This window comes from Lolium rigidum, chromosome 7 (assembly GCF_022539505.1).
Source record: "Lolium rigidum isolate FL_2022 chromosome 7, APGP_CSIRO_Lrig_0.1, whole genome shotgun sequence".
Lineage (NCBI taxonomy): Eukaryota > Viridiplantae > Streptophyta > Magnoliopsida > Poales > Poaceae > Lolium > Lolium rigidum.
Genome location: NC_061514.1, coordinates 296190348 through 296212221, shown reverse-complemented (window position 1 = coordinate 296212221; position 21874 = coordinate 296190348). Strand labels below are relative to the sequence as shown.

General features: G+C 44.7%; 1 protein-coding gene across 1 annotated transcript; it reads left to right on the top strand.

The window, feature by feature from the left end:
• The first annotated feature begins 8790 nt into the window (after positions 1–8790).
• LOC124677392 (peroxidase 12-like) lies at positions 8791–10114 on the top strand. Its single transcript, XM_047213379.1, has one exon. The coding sequence runs from the start codon at positions 8838–8840 to the stop codon at positions 9900–9902; it is 1065 nt and encodes a 354-aa protein (XP_047069335.1). The 5' UTR covers positions 8791–8837; the 3' UTR covers positions 9903–10114.
• The last annotated feature ends 11760 nt before the right edge of the window (positions 10115–21874 follow it).

Here is a 21874-nt window from a genome sequence, read left to right as displayed (position 1 = left end):
TGCTCCCCATTCGGTGAAAATGATAGAAATTTTGCTTTTATAAAATATAAATGAAAATGATAGAAAATTCAAAAAATAAAATATTTTTAGATTCTTGTATGTTATGCAACCTACTATTCGGTGAAATTAAGAAATTCAAATTTTGACTTTTTTTGCAAAAAAAGTTTGAAAATGGTAAAATCGCATTAATTTTTGCATACGACGTCGGAAAAATGCGTATAATATATCAAAATCATCGTGAGAAAAAGTTACATCCGAATTCACCTGGGTTTACCCGGTTAGCCAATTTTTAGATTCTCAAAATTCCAAATGAAAATATGAAAGCATGAAGATTTTAGTTTTTTTTCCAGAAATTTAGAATTTTATGTTTTTTTTTATTTTTAAAAATTAAAATTAATAATTATAAGATTTTTTGAGTACTAAAATATTACTATTACTTTTAGCAAATTATAAGATTTTCAAAATTTCAGGTTTTAGGTTTGGCAAAAAAAAAGTTAAAATTTTAAAAAATAATTAAAAATAATACAAATTAAAAAATTTAATTTAATTTATTTATTCAACATTATTATTACATCATTACTTTTGTTTATTAAAATAATTATTTGAATTTTAAACAATAAAGAAGTGTGACATCGACCAACATGTTAATAGGATTAATATGATAGTACTATCAACAACATGCGCGCGAAGCACTTGGAAGTGGAACGGGTTGGAACTCGGAAGTTAAGCGTGCTAGTGCGGGAGTAGTGTGAGGATGGGTGACCGACCGGGAAGTTTGACCACGGGTAAGTAATTTGACTAGAGATAAAGTGTAGTTAGAGACTAACGAAAATACTAGAAATTCTGAAAAAAAATAAAAAAAGAGGGAGTGAAAAAAATAAAATAAAAGAGAGAGTGAAAAATAATTAGAAAAATGGAAAAAAAAATTAAACGAAATAAAGGTATTCAGCCCAGCGGGCTTCTCCGTGCCCACGTGGAGCCACCTTTAGTACCGGTTCGTAAGGAACCGGTACTAAAGGTGGGAGGCCTTTAGTACTGGTTCCAAAACCGGTACTAAAGGCCCTTTAGAACCGGTACGAATGGGGGGTTTCTCTACTAGTGCCATCACCGAGCTCAATCTAAGGGAATCCCTGCCATTGAAACTGAGGATCAACAACAGAGGTGTTGTCGTGCATCTCTGGTGACACAACCCGAACAGCGAAAGGACAACATCTTCTACAAGATGATCATCTGACAAGTAAAATATTGTGCCCGTTGAAATCATGAAAATTCAATTCTGCACGTTGCCAGTTTTGGGAGTTATGCAAGCATAGAGGCAACTCCAGGATCTTTGCTTCCCAAGAATTTCTTTTGTTGTATTATGTGAGAATAGTTGATAGTTCAACATTGTTGTTGTTGAGTTAACTTGGCTCCATAAGCTCACAATCACGATATTGTTCCACCTCCGACATTCAAAATTGTGAGCAACGAAAACCATAGGCTGGAAGCATAAATCTAAAATTGGAGGCAGGATGCCACTGATGATTCTTAAAACGTAAATGTGAAAGCTGACATTGGTTCAACAATTTACGCACCAAAAAGAGCAATCCTGCAGGTTGGAGATGGCTTCCAAGTTCTGATCAAAGAAAACTAGCAGAAGCCACTCAGCAGCGTCCAGCTTCACAGCCATCCCATGGCGATCAGCACCGGCCCAGAATACATCACATGCAGCAGCATAAGGAAGAGCAACACAATACCTAAACACTACAGGAATGGCTGAGATACGCCAAGGGCCAAAAGTCGGGACCGTCGGCGTATGGCCTAGCCAAGCCAGCCCGCCAAGAGAGTCGCCGGCATAGCCACAACCTCAGCGTAGGTGACGCTACACCGACGGCTATCCTCAGCACACTCCGGGCCATCGACGTAGGTCTGGACATGCGTCCCTCCAAAGCCAGGCCGGGACGAGGTTGTCACGACGTTAGAGCTATGCCGAGGGATGCCCTCGACATAACCTCATCCTTTTTTTTCTTTTATCTAAGCCGACGGCCACCTTCGACGTAGCACCTTCCTTTTGTTTCGTTGTTTACTCCTAGTTTTTATATTATATTATATTTGTACTTATTTATTTATTTATTAGTATCATATTAAGACATGGTTCTATTTTTCATCAATTGGACAAATTCATACCCTCCGAATAGCCTATTTTATGCTAAAGTAGGCTCAACCTTCATGTACATAAGTCCTAAATAAACTAAACAAGAAAAAAAACTCCTTTTGTAAACCCTCATACGGAGAAAGCTGTAGGGATTTTACCCGGTTGACATTTTTAGTTTTAAAAACCTAAAAGGAAATATGAAAGTAGGAAAATTTTAGTTTTTGCTAGAAATTCAGGATTTTTTATTTTTTAAACAAAATTAATAATTGCATTCCGCATAAAGATTATTATTACTTAACCATTGATATTTATTTAAATAATTTTTAAAATTTAAAATAATAAAGAATTGTGATATCACAGTCTAAGGGTTAATACGATTGATATGGTAGTATTATAAATAATGTTTCGTTTCTTTCATCGAAGCTTAAGTGGAAGGAACGAAGAAGTCCAACATGCTACGACTAGAGTAGTGTGAGGATGAGTGACCAAATTGGAAAGTTTGACCATAAGTGTAATTTTAACCTAAAATTAAGTGTAGTTAGAATTAAAATGATCCATGTGGAGAGAACCAACCTGAGGTTGGGTGGTTAGGAGGGTGGTTGTACCCCCAGCCCACCAGAGTTCAAACCCCAGGTTTGACATCTGTGTGTCTCATAAAGGCGGAATATTCATTCAGTGGGAGTCGACGTTCCCGTCGATAGCGAGGCGCCTGTGGTGACTTCGTCAATTTCAAGATCCAATCCGCCGGCTCAGTCTTCCGGAGGTGCTCATAGGGGTAGGGGTGTGCGTGTGTGCGTTCATAGGGGTGAGTGTATGCGCGTGTATGTGAGCGTCTGCGTTTGTACTGTGTTTCTCAAAAAAAAAAAATGATCCATGTGGAAGAATTTATTTACAAAAAATTTAAAACATTTGAGTTGTGGCCCCACATGCCTGCACCGAGAGTCTATATGTGGAGGGTCCATCCTGTCCGTCGGTGTATACAGACTACGCTAACGGCCCACATGACTCTGCTAAGGAAGATCTTTGCCGAGGAGCTACACCGAGAGCTGCCCTCTACGCCAACAGCTTGTTGTGGCTCCGAGGGTTTTCGGCCATCCGTTCTTTGCGTCATTCCTATAGTGAAAAGTACTTTGTGCTATCATTTGGTGCCGCAAACGGCGGAACATAGGAATTCACGATTTGCCTTACCTATACCCGAATCTTGTAGCGTGGGATAGTGGTCGTAGCCTCATTCGAACCTGACGAAGTGTTGCTTTCCGCCATGAGAACATATCTAGTGGTAAGTATGTCCTCTTCCCGGCCGCCATGGCCGATTTACACTATCTAACTTGATTCTACGTACGTATAACCGGAACCGTACTGGGAATCCACGGTCGCACACAGTCTCCTCCCGATAATCAAGTCACATGCATGAACGCAGAGAAGGAGAATACTATAAGCTTTTTAAAAAAATATGGGAGGAAGAGCCATGACTTTTGGTGTAGGAACGCACGTGCCCTACACTGACTCGATCTATGTATACAGTATCTCCTACTAGATCTAGCAGTACCGATTATCCCCGGTTTAATAGTTAACTACTCGTAGTACAGTACCAGAACACGTGTCTCTCCTATACATCTATCGAATGTGCCAGGCTTTGTATCGTTGGCATCCTCCGAGAGATGCTCACCAATTCCGAAAGATCCAATTAAATTTGTCCGCTTGATGCCATCATGATAGCAGCAGTGTACGCTATTCCTGCCCATGCTAGCAACAAAGTTGCAAGTGTTTTGATCGTTTTTTCCCAAAAACTTTTGATTTTCAGCCGGCCGGGTGCATGCGACTGTTACCGTGAAATTCGATCATGGCCAATCGACCGGCAGTATTCTAGAAAATACTTATACAAGTATTGGCGCCGTCTAGCGTTATGGTGGCTTCCACGTGCAGGCATGACTAGGTCCATGCCTTGATCCTGTTTTCAAGATGGGACGGTGGAAGATGCCGCCGGTGACTTTTGCAGCGTGTGTTCGTCATGAGGGTTTGCTGGACAAGTTTGGTGAGGTCTCCGCCTCTCCGGTTTTGAAATAAGTAATGTGCATAGGTGCTAGGTTAAGGACTTAAGGCGTCCGACATGTTCATCCCTTCATCAAGTTTCTAGGTGATGCTACAACTGTCGGTATTAAGATGGTTTCATGTTGATTTTTTTATTTTATTTTGTAAGATTTCGCTAAATAATTTTGAAAATATTATTGGAAAACAAGACCTAGAATTGAACTAAAGGGCTATTGCCTTTCTGTTCTGTGCAAAGTAAACTGTCAGATTGAATATCGTGTGGTCCATATATAAATACCTATTAACAATTTTTCTGAAGGGACCCTCAGCTTATTTCTCATTCAAATCATGTACTCCCATTGGACCAGTTTAACAGGCACGCATGTAATTTAAGAAATTGTTTTGACCATCATTCTGGTCAGCAAAATATGGAATATATGTCACAAAACTATATGATCATTATTTTGGTCAACATAAGATGCTTATATATTTTGTATCATATTAGAACATTGACAACCACTCTAGATAAATATAGCTCGTACGACCGTCGTTAACCGAGTGTAACATAAATTTATTGGCCCCATTGATCCTCAGGACCACATGCGGATCTAATATGTGTCTTAGTGGATAACATGAAGAAAACAACACCTTCCACCCGGTCAAAAATCACATCATGTTGACAATTCCAAGTTTCCCAAAACAAAGCACATACTCTAACACGGAATCGAGCGTTGATATTAGTTCAAGGAGATAGATTAAACGTAAAATGTACCACCCTCCAAATTAGTTTCGGAAGGGTGAATCTAATAAATAAAAGTTCCACACTTTCCTGAAATCACAGAAAGTGCATTTCTTAGATCATGTTCAATTTCTTTTGGATAGGTTATCTTTTACGGGCAACATCTTTTTATTTAGCAACCACATAAAAATCCTAATCTTGAGCGGTACTTTTAGACACCATATGTATTTACTCGGAAATCTTGTATGGTCATTCATAAGTTCTGCATAAAGAGATTTCTCGGAGAAAATCTGTGAAGGCATTAGATGCCAAGTAAACGTATCTGGCTCATCTGATAGATGAACCCTCATGAGTTGCTCAACTAGTTTTAACAAAGTTTTTGTTACTTCCTCCATAATGGTATATTGGGCTACTAATGAGCTCCATCGTGATCAAGACAAACGGGGATAGGTGGAGAAAAATGATGTCCCAAGCTCTCAATCCCTAATTTTCCCTCGTTTTATATGTGGTTGTTAATTAGGGAAGATCAAACAGTTTTGCATGGAAAGGCATGCATAGGCTAATTTGGGTTTTAAATGGAGAAGATGCATAGTTTGAGAGCAATTTCAAGAGGCGAGGGGCCTACAACGGCTATTATTCTATTAACTTGCCCTAATTAATATTGATTTGATCCTAATTCTTTTGTATTTTTCTGATTTCACTAGGAGACAAATAAACATGTATGGATGGAGTACATACAATGTTCACCATGCATATAGGTGACACGAAGTATCATTAAATGACTAATTAGACACTTTTAGTAATGTGTTACATTATCACAACATAATGCATATCAAGAGAAAATGACTCCACAAACTAATGAATATAACATTCCATTATAATGTTTAGGCTACTTGTAGTAATATAGAATGGGTGTGATGTCGTCGAATATCGGATGAGGCAACCTGCAACTCACTATTAGTATGAATCACGAAACAAATCTAATGGTTGGAATGTATTTTTTTCATCGTTATAACCCAACATGCAACTCAAGTACACAAATGAAGATGCAAATGTGATAGTGTAGGACTTGACCAAGAACTAAGTCAGTTCTCCTGAACTAGCAAAACCGATATAAATAGTAGCATATGGAGTAGTACCGTCATCCAAAATTCCAAATCGAATATGCTTGGACATCGCAAGTTGATAAGTAAATTATGGCCGGCCATATTTAACAAATAGTAACGGAAACCATGAAACTTTAAGGTTAGGTGGGTTCGCCCCTAGTATATTTCCTGTGGGAAGCGCTGAGCGTCCCCCGGGGGATCAAATCCCCGATCCCCCGGGTCCGCTTCCGTTGGATCAAGTTGAATTTATCCGTCTGATCGTGTTCTCTCTCCCACGGGTGGTTTTCAGTTCCAGAAAAAAAAGGTCAACAAAAGAAATCCACCCTGGCAAAATAAACACACAGTAACCGCACCGACGCGCGCCTACCCTCCGCTGCCACAGTCGCCCGTCGGAGCTCCGGTGAATCACACCGGCTTGCAGCCTCGCCGGCCATGACTGGCAGCGCCCTCGCCCGCCGCTCGTAGCACCTCCGGCCAGCGATAGAAGCCGCTAACAGCATCGCTGCTGTCGATAGCAGCGCCGTCGACGCCAGCACCTTCCGACATGGCTCGCCGCACCGTCGTCGCCTCTAGGCCTCTGCCGCTCGCCTCGCCGCCGTGCCATGGGAGCAACTCCGGAAGCCCCTTGCAGCAACTCCGGCCGCTCCTTGTAGCAAGGACGTACGCCGCTGGCAGCAACCATGTCCGCCTCCGCCAACAGCCCCTTGCAGCAACTCCGGTCGTCCCTTGTAGCAACTCCGGCAGCCCTTTGTAGCAAGGCCGCCCATCGCTAGAGCAACCATGTCCGTCGCCAACCCCTTGCAGCAACTCCGGCATCCCTTTGTAGCAAGGCCGCCCATCGCTGGCAGCAACCGCGTCAACCGCAGGTAGCACCGCCATCTCCGACCGCCAACCTTACAACCCACGACTTGCAGCAGGGAGGCCATGGTGGAAAGCTTGTAGCAGATGTGGCCAGCGCTTGTAGCAACGCCACCCAGGGTGGCAGCAGCAGCGGCGCCCATGGCAGGAGCGTGCCGGACGCCCAAGGCAGCAGCGCCAGCCGCCCAGTGTAGCGATGGCGGTGAGCGGTTGCAGCATCTCTGCATCAAGACGCGGACGAGGAGTCGAGGACATCTGGGCCTGACACATCCTCCATCGAGCGGCTAAGCAGGAAGTAGCTCGGGATCCGTGGCGGAGCTAGGTACCGGCGGGGAGAGGAGCTCCAGGGGGCAGTGGGGAGAGGGTGCTCGCGGCGGCGGCGCGTGGCGGAGTCCGGCGAGGGAGCCCATGGTGCGCGACGGCGGAGTAGGTAAGGGAACGCGGTGGCTATAGTCCACTGGATAGAAAGGGGACGGAGATCTGTAGATGAATGGCGGTTGGCGTCACCGGCGCGAGCTCTCCATGGCGGGCAGCCGGCGGGAGCTCTTCATGGCGGCCATGGCAATGCGGCTATGCTGCGCTCAAGGTAGAACAGAAGAAAGGGGAACGAACGAGTAAACTGCTAGAGAAAAAAAAAGGCAGGAAAGCGATAACATCACGTGGGTGGGCCCCGTACGTGTTGTCCAGCCAGAAAAAGGACGCGTGGCGCACGCTCGACCCGGAGGACGAAGTCGCGCGATCCCCCGGGGGCAAGCCAGGGTTTCCCATTTCCTGTACCAGTTAACATATCTTAAAACAAAATACGAGGATAAGTACCATGGCTTCTAGATCGAAGTCATGCAAAATTTATTTATTTAAGAGCTTTAAGCATTTATAGTCTTACAACCTCAAGGATCAAATGATGTGGCTAGATGAATGGGCCATCGAAGTACATAATACATAGTAATACATAAGATGCTTATGCATTTCGTAAGAGCTGGTTGAAGATAGCTCGTCAGCCGCCATCAATCGAGTGCATCTTGAATTTATTGGCTCCCGCTGATCCTCTCGAAATAGATAGGACCACATGTAAATGAGTAAATCTAATATGCGAGTTTGTGAACAACATGAAAAAAAGTACCTTAAACTTGGTTAAAAATCACATCATATTGACAACTCCAAATTGCCCAAAGTAAAGCACAGACTCTTACAAGGATTCGAGCTTTGCTCTTTTTATCAATTCCATTTAACCAATACCAAACAAATATTTGATAGTAGTTTTGATATTAGTTTCATGAGATATATTCAACGTAAAATGTACCACCCTCCAAATCAGTTTCGCAAGGGTTAATAATAAATATATCCTCCACATTTTCCTTAAATCACAGAAAGTGCACTTCTTATATCTTGTCCAAATTCTTTTGGCTAAGTTATCTTTTGAATAAAAGTACAGTTCAAGATTAAAAAAAAACTGATATAAATATAAAGTATCGTGTCATCTAAAGTCCAAATCGAATATGCTTGGGACATTGCCAGCTTGATAAGGCAAAGTAGTAACGCTGTAACGGTAATTAACCAAGAAACTTGTAAGGTTAGGTGGGTTGGCCCTTAATATATTTTTCTGTAGCAGTTAACATATAGTATGTCACTGTATAGCGTAGTAGGTTCACATACATGGCCCTTGAAGAAGATGCCAGGAAACTAGACGACAGATTAATAAACACACGTCGGAATACTTTCCGACTAGACTATTAATCCTTGCTCTAGTTGCACATGTTGGTCCACTTGCTAAATATAAGTCCCTGAGACTAGCAGGGTGTTGTGGATCAGATCGAACAGGAGTACTAGCTCTTGCTTGCTTGGACATGAGATACTAATTAACCATCCACACCGTCTATAAATATCAGAGTCCCGGCTTGATCGTGCAACCCACACTCCCTAGTCCCTACACCCTAGCTTACTCTTAGCTAGCTAGAGATCGACGACGGCCATGGCTTCCACCAGAGCGGCAGCCATCATCCTGGTGGCCATGATCTGCGGCACCATGCACTACCACCCCGCGGCCGCCATGAAGGTGGACACAACCGGCGTGGCGGTGGCCGACGGCCTCTCCTTGGGCTTCTACCAGGACACATGCCCTTTCGTGGAGCACATCGTGGAGTTCTTGGTGGGCGAGGCCTTCAAGAAGGACGTCGGCATCGCCCCGGCGCTCATCCGCATCTTCTTCCACGACTGCTTCCCGCAGGGCTGCGACGCGTCGGTGCTCCTCAACGGCACGGCCAGCGAGCAGATCCAGCCCCCGAACCAGACGCTGCGCCCGACGGCGCTCAAGCTCATCGAGGACATCCGCGCCGCCGTCCACTCCGCGTGCGGGCCCGTCGTCTCCTGCGCCGACATCCTCGCCCTCGCCACCCGCGACTCCCTCGTGGACGCCGGCGGTCCCAGCTACGACGTGGCGCTAGGCCGGCGCGACGCGCTCGCCCCGGCGGTGCCAGATATCACCAACACACTCCCGGCGCCCTTCTTCACCGTGCCCCAGCTCATCAAGTCCTTCGGCGACCGCGGTCTCAACGTGACCGACCTCGTCGCGCTCTCCGGCGCGCACTCCTTCGGCGTCGCCCACTGCCCCGCCTTCGAGGACCGCTTCAAGAATGGCACCGACACCAACCCACCCATCGACCCTAAGTTCGCCGCGACGCTCAAGGCCAAGTGCGCCGGCGACAACCCCGTCGGCACCCTCACCCAGAAGCTTGACGTGCGGACCCCGGACAAGTTCGACAACAAGTACTACTTCGACCTGGTCGCCAGCCAAGGGCTGTTCAAGTCCGACCAGGCGCTCATCCTCCACTCGGCCACCAACCGCACTGCCGTCCGGTTCTCGCTCAACGAGGGAGCCTTCTTCACCCAGTTCGCCATTTCCATGGTCAAGATGAGCCAGATGGACGTGCTCACCGGCACCCAGGGCGAGATCCGGAACAACTGCGCCGTCCCCAACAAGCGCGTCGGCATCGAGACCGCCGCCGGCAACAACGAAGGCCTCACCGCCGAGATGTAAGAGATAGAGGGATCGAGGATGTGGTGTTCTTCAATCGTCAGTGGACTGGGGTTTAGTTGATGCTTTCTCTGTAAGTGTGCTTTCTAGGTTAATAAGACGAGTGACTAATCAATATGCATATGCTTCCTACGGTATCCAGGATCGAGGTTCCATCTGGATACAAATATATATGATCATCAGTAGTAGAATCGTAAGACCAGGAAAGCTTACCATGTCTATGTGTTTTACTTTGCGCTGCATGATTGGTGGTCAATACTAGGGTTTTGCTTCAGTGTCCCCCGGGGAAGCCGAGGAACTAAACAATGTCACTGTCACTACCGGTGCCACCACTTTTGTTTTTGACAAAGAGGCTACCTGTATGATGGTCAATGTAAGGCCTTAAATGCTAGTACCAAAGATAGTTGACATTTCAAGTGTAAGAGCCGGCAAATATTAGAAATAATAAGGGAACTACGAAGGAACGAAAACATCTATATCATGGAGACTACTAGCTCTCATCTGGCCGAGAATTAGGTTGGTGAGATATTTTCTCACTTACAACCCATGTACAAAGGCCAGCACACATCACAACGTTAATTTCCAACAATCTAGAGATATGATTACAGATTGTGAAGAAAATTTATATCAAAGTATCTTTGAAAACACAGTTGACAGCATTAATTCCATTTACCATATGTTTATAAATTCTGAAAATAGATAATGTAAGATACAATTTTTCATGAAAATTTGACAGCTATTTACGTCTCAAGTTATCATATCTAAGTACAGTATTATCAATGAAATTTACAGACAAGATTTCAAGATTTCCCACTCTACTTGTAACTTTTTATTTACGAAAAAATCACAAACTATTAATAATCATCAATGATAGTATAAATAGCCTAAAATTCAGTGCCCTTTTGCGAAGATAATATGGCGTATGATATACCTTACATATAACATTCCGCTGTCAGCTAATATTACTAATATGTTTGGTAGATGGCTGAATGGTGTGAAGAAAGATGACAAACAAAAAAACCGCATTGGTGTGTCGGCCATTTGTTGGGTTATTTGGAGGACTCGAAATGATATTATATTTAACAAACAAATTAGAAATAATTTTTTTGCAGGTTATCCGGCGAGCTCCTCATTCAATCCAGCAACGGGTTTTCCTTCTCCCGGTGGAGCAGCGGGAGGGTTATTGGATGCAACCGGATGCTAGTGGTTGCTCAGGACTTATTTTTTCAACCTACTGGGTGGCGGTATCTTAATAGAATAGCAAATGCAAAGTTTTTTTGAGTGCCATATTTTCAGCAGGTTGATTCATATATCGATCTTAGCTTTTTCGTGATTGTAATAAGTGGCGATGAACCTTTTGTGATTTGATACTTTGTTCAATAAAGCAAGCCGTGTGCATCTATTGATGCAGAGGTCAGGCTAAGCTCCTTTATCGAAAAAATAGCCTAAAATTAATACATTATAATAGATACTTGCACCACCTAACGACAGCCACTCTACTGTGTCTAACTGGCTATTATTATTTTGTGTGAAATGAAGTATATTTATGGTAACACTCGCAAAGCACCCAACTGATCTTAGGTGGCTCGTCCGAAAGCAATCACGACATTTGCAACTTGTTGGTATGGGCTGCCATAATTTACTCATCAAGTTGAGCATCCAAGGATGTACTTGAACGGATCACATTGAAATTTTTAACGACGCATGGTTGGGGAGCCTCTCCCGGAGGATGCCTGCCACTTACCAGACAAAGCCGTTGGATTTTTGTGTAGATACGAAGGCCGGGCACGTGCCATTGTTCAAGATAATCTTGACTATTGATCAAGTCAGTCATTGATGCGCGCTTTCAGACACAAAAGGTCACATATACTACAACCTGAATAGCACGACGGCCACACATGCTTTCAAACCAAAGTATTAGCCCATGAAGGCTACACGATTAATGCTATCCAATTCGGTAATATGAATGGAGATATGGTTATATTACGAGATTTGCTAGTTCTCATCTACTACCTCCGTTCCAAGAAACAAGCGCACACGTATTCCAAGATGAACTTTGACCATAAAAATTGAGCAACTAAATCTTGGTTATATTATATTAATTAGTATCGTTGGATTCGTATTGAAAAACACTTTCTAATGATGTTAATTTCATACAAACAATCTTTATATATTTGAAGTAATTCTTAGTCAAACAAAAAACACGTAAAACGAGGGCGCCTTATTCCTTGAATCGGAGGTAGAAAACAAAAAGCACGTAAAACGAGGGCGTCTTATTCCTTGAATCGGAGGTGATAACTAATTTCGTGTTTGCACTAGTAAAAAAGGGACATTAGTCCCGGTTGGTAACGGACATTAGTCGCGGATTCAGAATCGGGACTAATTATGCGAGACTAAAGCCCTCCCCCTCCTCCCTAGTCGCGGTTGCTTACGAACCGCGATTAAAGAGTCATCCACGTGGGCTGCTGGCGTGCGTTGGGGCGGAGTATCTTTAGTCCCGGTTGGTCTGCATGTTTAGGGTTTAAACCCCTAAATCTGGTTTTATTTTAGGGTGTTTTTATTTGTTTTATATTTTATTTTGTGTTTTATTTTAGTTTCAAAGAAGTTTCAGTACACATATTCTACGCTACTATATACACGTTACACGTTGATGCATATGAATATATAATTTCAAACAAGTTTGAAATTTCAAACAAGAAGAATTCAAGAGGAATATATAATATTCAATCTCGGGCCGGTGACCATATACAACTTCAAACAAGTTTCCATATACAATTTTCAAGTGGATGTCGGATGCATTAGAAGTTCGTCGTCCTCGTAATAGTGTTGACCATTCGGATGGAGTACCTCCCTCATCAAAAATTCTGCTAATTTCTCTTGAATTGGTCGGAAGCGAGCTTCTGAATCAAGCTTATCCCGCAAGTCACTCCTCCGCAAGTTGATATCCTGAGCCCTCCGTTCAGAGGTGACTCCCCAGATGAACTCACAAACATAGTATCCACATAGATTGGTCCCCTTTGGCTGAGTTGAAACATTAATTGATCTTCTAAATGTTAGCTGATCTTTGAATTCACCGGTTATGTTATCTTTGAACCGTTTCTAAACCTTGCAGGGCAAAGAAATTAAATGAACAAGGGAGTTATTAGTTACTTGATATCAGGAAATGAACGAAAGAGGTCGATATAGTGCGCAAATGATTGAAAATAATTACTTTTGCAGCATTAATCTTATGCTGGTGCAATGCTTTGGGTCCATATTCAGAGAGTCCATGACTTCAACCCTGGAGTTGTCAAATTGAATTATTAGCATAATTCAGTGGAACCCGCGGACACGTTACATGCACAATCATGCATAACTCATCGATTAGACATAACATGGAGGAAACAAAAGAGAATATGCACAAGATAGAAACACTCACCCAAAATGGTAAGGAAATAGAATATCGCTTTTGAGTTCCTGCTTTGTAAGAAACTTGTACAGGTCTCTCTCCACGTCTTGGGGTGATTTTGTAACACATATCCATTAATGATTTGTGGTAAAAATGAACCCAACATCATGGATGTTCCTTCTCTTGCATTCCCCAAGCTTCATTCTGCATAATAGCGTACACAAGAATATAGTTAGGACAATATAGTGCAGGCAATGAATGAGATGAGGTAGAGATTTAATTACAGAAATAAATTGATCACTTACAGAACGTAGCAACTCAGGATAGATTTGTTGAGCTCGCGCAGATTGAACAACTGGAACAATTCACTCATATGAACTTGTACATAGTAATGTTTGAAGTGATGCTCCTCTCTAACTTTCGCATAAATATATTTTTTGCCGGTCTTATTTTTATGAAATCCTTATACCAATATGGAAGCTTTCGCATTTGTGTTGGTAGACTCGCTTCCGGCGCAGGCTCGACGAGAGGCCCATTCAGCACATATGTAAATGCCACCTCACTTATTGGCGCATCCTCAAGGCCTAACAATGCACGAGGAGTCATAACGAACTCGAACGCTCTTTCTCTGGCCACCGTTACAGTCATTCCCTGTGCGCTAGCAGCTGCTAGGATAGCGGGGTCCAATAGTTCAATGTCCTTATCCATATCGGCTCTGAAGGGCACCGCAACGGAAGGATCGGCTTCCACTTTGAGCGGGGGGGGGGGTGTCGATTGTTTTGTCTGTTCCCCAAGCTGGAAAACTTTTTCCCGCATTTTTTACTTGCTGCTTTCTTCTCCGCCAAGGCTTTTTCCCGTAATCATTTCTGCCTAAGAAATTCACGTTCATAGTCGTCTGATAGATTCTGCTGGATTTGGGATGGTGTCGTCAAAAAATCCTTAGCCCGCTTCTTTTGCTTCTCAGTATATTCCGGCTTGGGCTCAGGCTCTTTTTTCAACTTGACTTCCGCCTTCCATTTCTCATGGTGAGTAGCCGCGGCCATGTCGGTTTCCTTGACACTAAGTTCCCAAGGTCGCGGGAGGAGAGGCTTCAGTAATGGCATTGGTACCCTTGTGGTCTTAGGTACATAAGGCTCTGGGTTAATAGTCCAGGAGGGGGTTGCCTTGCTATCCCTTGTAAACCCCTGCTTCTGCTTCTTCGCCGGAGGTGGACTGGGGGCGGCGTCTGCTTATCCGCCGGAGGTGGATTGGGGGGCGGCGTCCGCTGACGTGAAGGAGGTGTAGGTGGACCACCACCACCACCGGAGGGGGGGTGGACTTGTTGGGTGATTCCTCGGGGTCGGTGGCCTTGGCGCCTCGCCTGGAAACTTGATGTACTTCTTTTTTCATAGAACGATTTGGTGCTTGACATCTCAAAGTCTCACACCCCGTTCGGGTGTAGCATAGTCAATCTCTAGGTCCTCACACCCTTGGACTATGTCATCCACCGTGACACGAGCATAGCCATCTTCAATGGGATTGTTGTGGTGGAGTGCTGCAGGTTTACAAGGTAAAGCGCTACCGATCGCCACCTTCATGGAAATGTTCCCCATTGGATAATGCAGCTCACATTCTTTCATCTCCTGTACATCGTCCATGGGGTAGCGAGGCTCCGGTGCACCAATATCGATCATCAGTGCATTAGCACCAACCGTGGCCAAGGGTGCATTAGCACCAGCCGGGGCCTCCGTGGAAGCCACGCTGCTTCTCGCTGCTGGCTTCCGACATCCGGTGCAGGATCTTCATGCGGCCCTTCCGATCGTCTGTCTTTTACTAGTTCCTGCACCATCTTCTTCACCTAAAATAGTTCCACTTCCATCCTCCCCATACGATCTGCATCCCGTTCCATCTTTCTCTTACGGCTTTATAACTGTACGGATCATTGTTCTAGGGAAACCCTTCTTTCCACGAAATGGCGCCTTTGCCTCGTACACGTCCTGGGTGTCCAGGATTTCCGAGGGCTATTGTCAGCGCGTCATTCTCTCTGTTGAACTTGGTCTTCCCCGCTTGAGCTTCGACGATTGCTTTAATAAGGGCGGCGGTGGGTCACGGAGCATCGAAATCCTCTCGGGACCCGAAACCGTGAACTAGCCCACGAAAACGGCCAGAAATGCTCGAAATCATGGACGATGCCGCTAGAGTCGTGTACAGGGGGGTCACTGGGCATCGAAATCCTCCTGGGACCCCAAAAACCATGGACTATAGCCCACGAAAACGGCCAGGAATGCTCGAAATCACGAGTTTTGGCGATGCCGCTAGAGTCATGTACCGGGGGTCATAGGGCATCGAAATCATCCCCGGACCCGAAAACCGTGGATTATTGCCCATGAAAAGAGCCACAAATGCGCGAAATCACGAGTTTTGACAATGCCGTTAGAGTCATGTACCGGGGGGTCACGGGGCATCGAAATCCTCCCGAGACCCAAAAACGTGGACTATAGCCCCCGAAAAAAGCCAAAATGCTCGAAATCACGAGTTTTGATGATGCCGCTAGAGTCGTGTACCGTGGGTCACGGGGCATCGAAATCCGGGACCCGAAACCGTGGACTAGCCCACGAAAACGGCCACAAATACTCGAAATCACGAGTTTTGACGATGCCGCTAGAGTCGTGTACCGGGGGTCATGGGGCATCGAAATCCTCCCGGGACCCGAAAACGTGGACTATAGCCCACGACAACAGCCAAAAATGCTCGAAATCACGAGTTTTGACGATACCGCTAGAGTCGTGTACTGTGGGTCACGGGGCATCAAAATCCTCCCGGGACCCGAAACCTTGGACTATAGGCCACGAAAATGGCCAGAAATGCTCGAAATCACGAGTTTTGATGATGCCGCTAGAGTCGTGTACCGGGGGTCACCGGGCATCGAAATCCTCCTTGGACCCCAAAAACCGTGGACTATAGCCCACGAAAACAGCCAGAAATCCTCGAAATCACGAGTTTGACGATGCCGCTAGAGTGATGTACCGAGGGATCACGGGGCATCGAAATCCTCCCGGGACCCGAAATCGTGGACTATAGCCCACGAAAATGGCCGGAAATGCTCGAAATCACGAGTTTTGACGATGCCGCTAGAGTCGTGTACCGGGGGTCACGGGGCATCGAAATCCTCCCGGGACCCGAAAACGTGGACTAAAGCCCACGAAAACAGCCAGAAATGCTCGAACTCACGAGTTCTGACGACGCCACTAGAGTCGTGCACAGGGGGGTCACGGGGCATCGAAATCCTCCCGGGACCCGAAACCGTGGACTATAGCCTACAAAAACGGCTAGAAATGCTCCAAATCATGAGTTTTGATGATGCCGCTAGAGTCGTGTACCGGGGGTCACGGGGCATCGAAATCCTCCTTGGACCCCAAAAACCGTGGACTATAGCCCACGAAAACGGCAAGAAATGCTCGAAATCACGAGTTTTGACGATGCCGCTAGAGTCATGAACCGGGGGTCACGGGGCATCGAAGTCCTCCAGGGACCCGAAAACGTGGAATATATCCCACGAAAACAGCCGGAAATGCTCGAAATCGCGAGTTTTGACGATGCCGCTAGAGTCGTGTACCGTGGGTCACGGGGCATCGAAATCCTTCCGGGACCCGAAATCGTTGACTGTAGCCCACGAAAACGGCCGGAAATGCTCGAAATCACGAGTTTTGACGATGCCGCTAGAGTCGTGTACCGTGGGTCACGGGGCATCGAAATCCTCCTGGGGCCCGAAACCGTGGACTATAGCCCACCAAGACGGCCAAAAATGCTCGAAATCACGAGTTTTGACGATGCCGCTAGAGTCATGTACCATGGGTCACGGGGCATCGAAATCCTCCCGGGACACGAAAACGTGGACTATAGCCCACGAAAACAGCCAGAAATGCTCGAAATCACGAGTTGTGATGATGCCGGTAGAGTCGTGTACCGGGGGGTCACGGGCATCGAAATCCTCTCGGGACCTGACGACATAGGCATCCCCAATGGGTCTGCCGAAGATGGTACCCGGGGTTTACTAAAAGCCCACGACCCGAAGATTATGAAGGCCAGAAGCCCAGTTAAGAAGTAGTTTGGAAAGATAGTTTGTATTAGGAATTAAGTGATTTGTAACTTTACGGGTCGAACTCAAAGAATCTCCCGATGTCTGTAATCGTGTGTAATACGAATCCCTCGGCTCCGCCTCCTATATAAGGGGAGTCGAGGGACAAAGAAAGGATCGATTCATTGTCAACAAAACCCTAGTTTTCGGCAGTCGAGTACTTTTCCGGCTGAACACTCGAGATCTACTTGCCCTCTACTTCCGCTAAAACCCTAGTCTACAATCCGTAGGCCTTGACAAGTTAAAACCTTGTCAATTGGCGCCGTCTGTGGGAATTAGAGGCGACAAGGATCTGATCTCGATGGCACGCTCAACATCATCAACATCTTCGGTAGCAAGCAACGCGATGGACAGAGGTAAACAGGTCGCTACTGGTCTAGTTGATTTTGTTCCTCACCCACCGTCCCATGTGGATGCATATGCGAATCTGGAGGAGCCTATGGAGATGACGTTGGGGAGTTTCCACTTCCGCGTCGAGAAGGAAGGATCACATCGTGTGGAAGTTCCGGACTCGTCGGAATCAGCAGCAATTGATTCCGACCTGTTGGAATTTTTGTCATCATTCGAGACAGGCGATGAGAAGATCTCGCCGCCGCGCTTCGCCAAAACTACGACAAACGACAACCTTGCCAAGATCTTCGGCAACATGTCCTTCGAGTCGTCTGCGGACTCCAATATAAGCAGTGATTCAGACAGAGTCGACAGCCTCGACTTCATCGACAAATCCACTTCTGTTAGGGAGGTCTTCAACGATCTATACGACGGTGTCACCAATCCCGACAAAAGTCAGATGTCAAAATACCATCAAATATATGCAATTGGAGACTCAAGTCGCCAACAGCAAGAGACGTCAGAGGCTTTCGATGATTTGGGAAATCCATACATCAATCCCGCTGATCTTATGAGAGGCCTAGGCACCAAGTACGTCGGGCCTGCAACACGGCAAATGGTGCAACTCCGCCTAGCACGCAATTCAGCCATCAATCTAATATTTTCATTAATTCGAACTTGGATGGCGTTTGCTGTAGCAAATGACTTAATATCTTTAGTTTCATTTGGCATAATTTTCAATTTCAAAAGATCAACATCAGCAGCAAGACTATCAACCTTAGAAGCAAGAATATCAATTTTACCAAGCTTTTCTTCAACAGATTTATTAAAAGCGGTTTGTGTACTAATAAATTCTTTAAACATGGCTTCAAGACCAGAGGGTACATTCCTATTATTTTTGTAAGAATTCCCATAAGAATTACCATAACCATTACTATTATGAGAAGGATATGGCCTATAGTTGTTACTAGAATTATTCTGATAAGCATTGTTGTTGAAATTATTATTTTTAATGAAGTTCACATCAACATGTTCTTCTTGGGCAACCAATGAAGCTAACGGAACATTATTAGGATCAACATTAGATCTACCATTCACAAGCATAGACATTATAGCATCAATCTTATCACTCAAGGAGGAGGTTTCTTCAACAGAATTTACCTTCTTACCTTGTGGAGCTCTTTCCGTGTGCCATTCAGAGTAATTAATCTTCATATCATCAAGAAGCTTTGTTGCGGCGCCTAGAGTGATGGACATAAAAGTACCTCCAGCAGCTGAATCCAATAGCTTCCGTGAAGAAAAATTCAATCCTGCATAAAAGGTTTGGATGATCATCCAAGTAGTCAGTCCATGGGTTGGGCAATTTTTAACCAAAGATTTCATTCTTTCCCATGCTTGAGCAACATGCTCATAATCCAATTGCTTAAAATTCATTATGCTACTTCTCAAAGATATAATTTTAGCAGGAGGATAATATCTACCAATGAAAGCATCCTTACATTTAATCCATGAATTAATACTATTCTTAGGCAAAGATAGCAACCAATCTTTAGCTCTTCCTCTTAAGGAGAAAGGAAACAATTTTAATTTTATAATGTCACCATCTACATCCTTATACTTTTGCATCTCACAAAGTTCAACAAAATTATTAAGATGGGCAGCAGCATCATCAGAACTAACACTAGAAAATTGCTCTCTCATAACAAGATTCAGTAAAGCAGGTTTAATTTCAAAGAATTCTGCTGTAGTAGCGAGTGGAGCAATAGGTGTGCATAGGAAATCATTATTATTTGTGCTAGTGAAGTCACACAACTTAGTATTTTCAGGAGTACCCATTTTAGCAATAGTAAATAAAGCAAACTAGATAAAGTAAATGCAAGTAACTAATTTTTTTGTGTTTTTAATATGGAGAAAGCAAACAAGATAGTAGATAAAGTAATTTTTTTTTGTATATTGATATAAGAAAGCAAACAAAGCAGTAAATAAAGTAAAGTAAAGCAAGACAAAAACAAAGTAAAGAGATTGGAAGTGGGAGACTTCCCTTGCAGCGTGTCTTGATCTCCCCGGCAACGGCGCCAGAAATTAGCTTGTTGACGCGTAAAGCACACGCCCGTTGGGAACCCCAAGTGGAAGGTGTGATGCGTATAGCAGCAAGTTTCCCTCAGTAAGCAACCAAGGTTTATCGAACCAGTAGGAGTCAAGAAGCACGTTGAAGGTTGTTGATGGCGGAGTGTAGTGCGGCGCAACACCAGGGATTCCGGCGCCAACGTGGAACCTGCACAACACAATCCAAGTACTTTGCCCCAACTTAACAGTGAGGTTGTCAATCTCACCGTCTTGCTGTAACAAAGGATTAGATGTATAGTGTGGAAGATGATGTTTGCAAAGAACAGTAAGAACTAGTATTGCAGTAGATTGTATTCAATGTAAAAGAATGGACCGGGGTCCACAGTTCACTAGTGGTGTCTCTCCAATAAGAAGTAGCATGTTGGGTGAACAAATTACAGTTGGGCAATTGACAAATAGAGAGGGCATGACAATGCACATACATATCATGATGAGTAGTGTGAAATTCAATTGGGCATAACGACAAAGTACATAGACCGCTATGCAGCATGCATCTATGCCTAAAATGTCCACCTTCAGGTTATCATCCGAACCCCTTCCAGTATTAAGTTGCAAACAACAGACAATTGCATTAAGTATGGTGCGTAATGTAATCAACACAAATATCCTTAGACAAAGCATTGATGTTTTATCCCTAGTGGCAACAGCACATCCACAACCATAGAACTTTCTGTGACTGTCCCAGATTAAATGGAGGCATGAACCCACTATCGAGCATAAATACTCCCTCTTGGAGTTACAAGTATCAACTTGGCCAGAGCCTCTACTAGAAACGGAGAGCATGCAAGATCATAAACAACACATATATGATAGATTGATAATCAACATAACATAGTATTCCATATTCATCGGATCCCAACAAACGCAACATATAGCATTACAAATAGATGATCTTGATCATGTTAGGCAGCTCACAAGATCGAACAATGATAGCACAATGAGGAGAAGACGACCATCTAGCTACTGCTATGGACCCATAGTCCAGGGGTGAACTACTCACACATCAATCCGGAGGCGATCATGGCGATGAAGAGTCCTCCCGGGAGATGATTCCCCTCTCCGGCAGGGTGCCGGAGGCGATCTCCGAATCCCCCGAGATGGGATTGGCGGCGGCGGCGTCTCTGGAAGGTTTTCCGTATCGTGGCTCTCGGTACTGGAGTTATTATCGACGAAGGCTTCTTATAGTTGGAGAGGTAGGTTTAGGGGCGACACGAGGGGCCCACACAACAGGGCCGCGTGGCCAGGGCCTGGGGCGCGCCGCCCTGGCGTGTCGCCGCCTCGTCGCCCCACTTCGTTTCCCTTTCGGTCTTCTGGAAGCTTCGTGGAAAAATAAGACCCTGGGCGTTGATTTAGTCCAATCCCGAAAATATTTCCTTACTAGGATTTTTGAAACCAAAAACAGCAGAAAACAACAACTGGCTCTTCGGCATCTCGTCAATAGGTTAGTGCCGGAAAATGCATAAATATGACATAAAGTATGTGTAAAACATGTGAGTATCATCATAAAAGTAGCATGGAACATAAGAAATTATAGATACGTTTGAGACGTATCACATAGCATTATATATCATAGCCAAGGTACTGCCGAAGAAATCCCGAAGCTTACGAACCTGGGCAGCACGATCTTGGAACCGAACGATTTGGCGAGCACGATCTTCGCCTGCCCAGAAGTCAATATTATTTTTCTTTGAGAGCTCCAGAAGAGAACCCACTCGAGAATTCACACGTTGTTCTTCGGTAGAGGCATCAAGAAAGGAACCTACAAGCAACATAGACACCTCATAAGCTTCAAAAGCTAAGCAGAACAAAAAGAAGGGAATATTATAGAAGGCATACCCGCCATATCTTCACTTGCGTCAATCATCAGCTCAAGCATGAAGTTTTCACGTTTAGTAGCTCGAGAAACCTCGGCAATGGCAGAGTCTCTTGGCTCCAAGGCTTCCCGAACCTTTTCAATAGCAGCCCGTTCACTCTCCAAGGATTTTCGAATCTGATCCATAGCAGTTAGAGCTT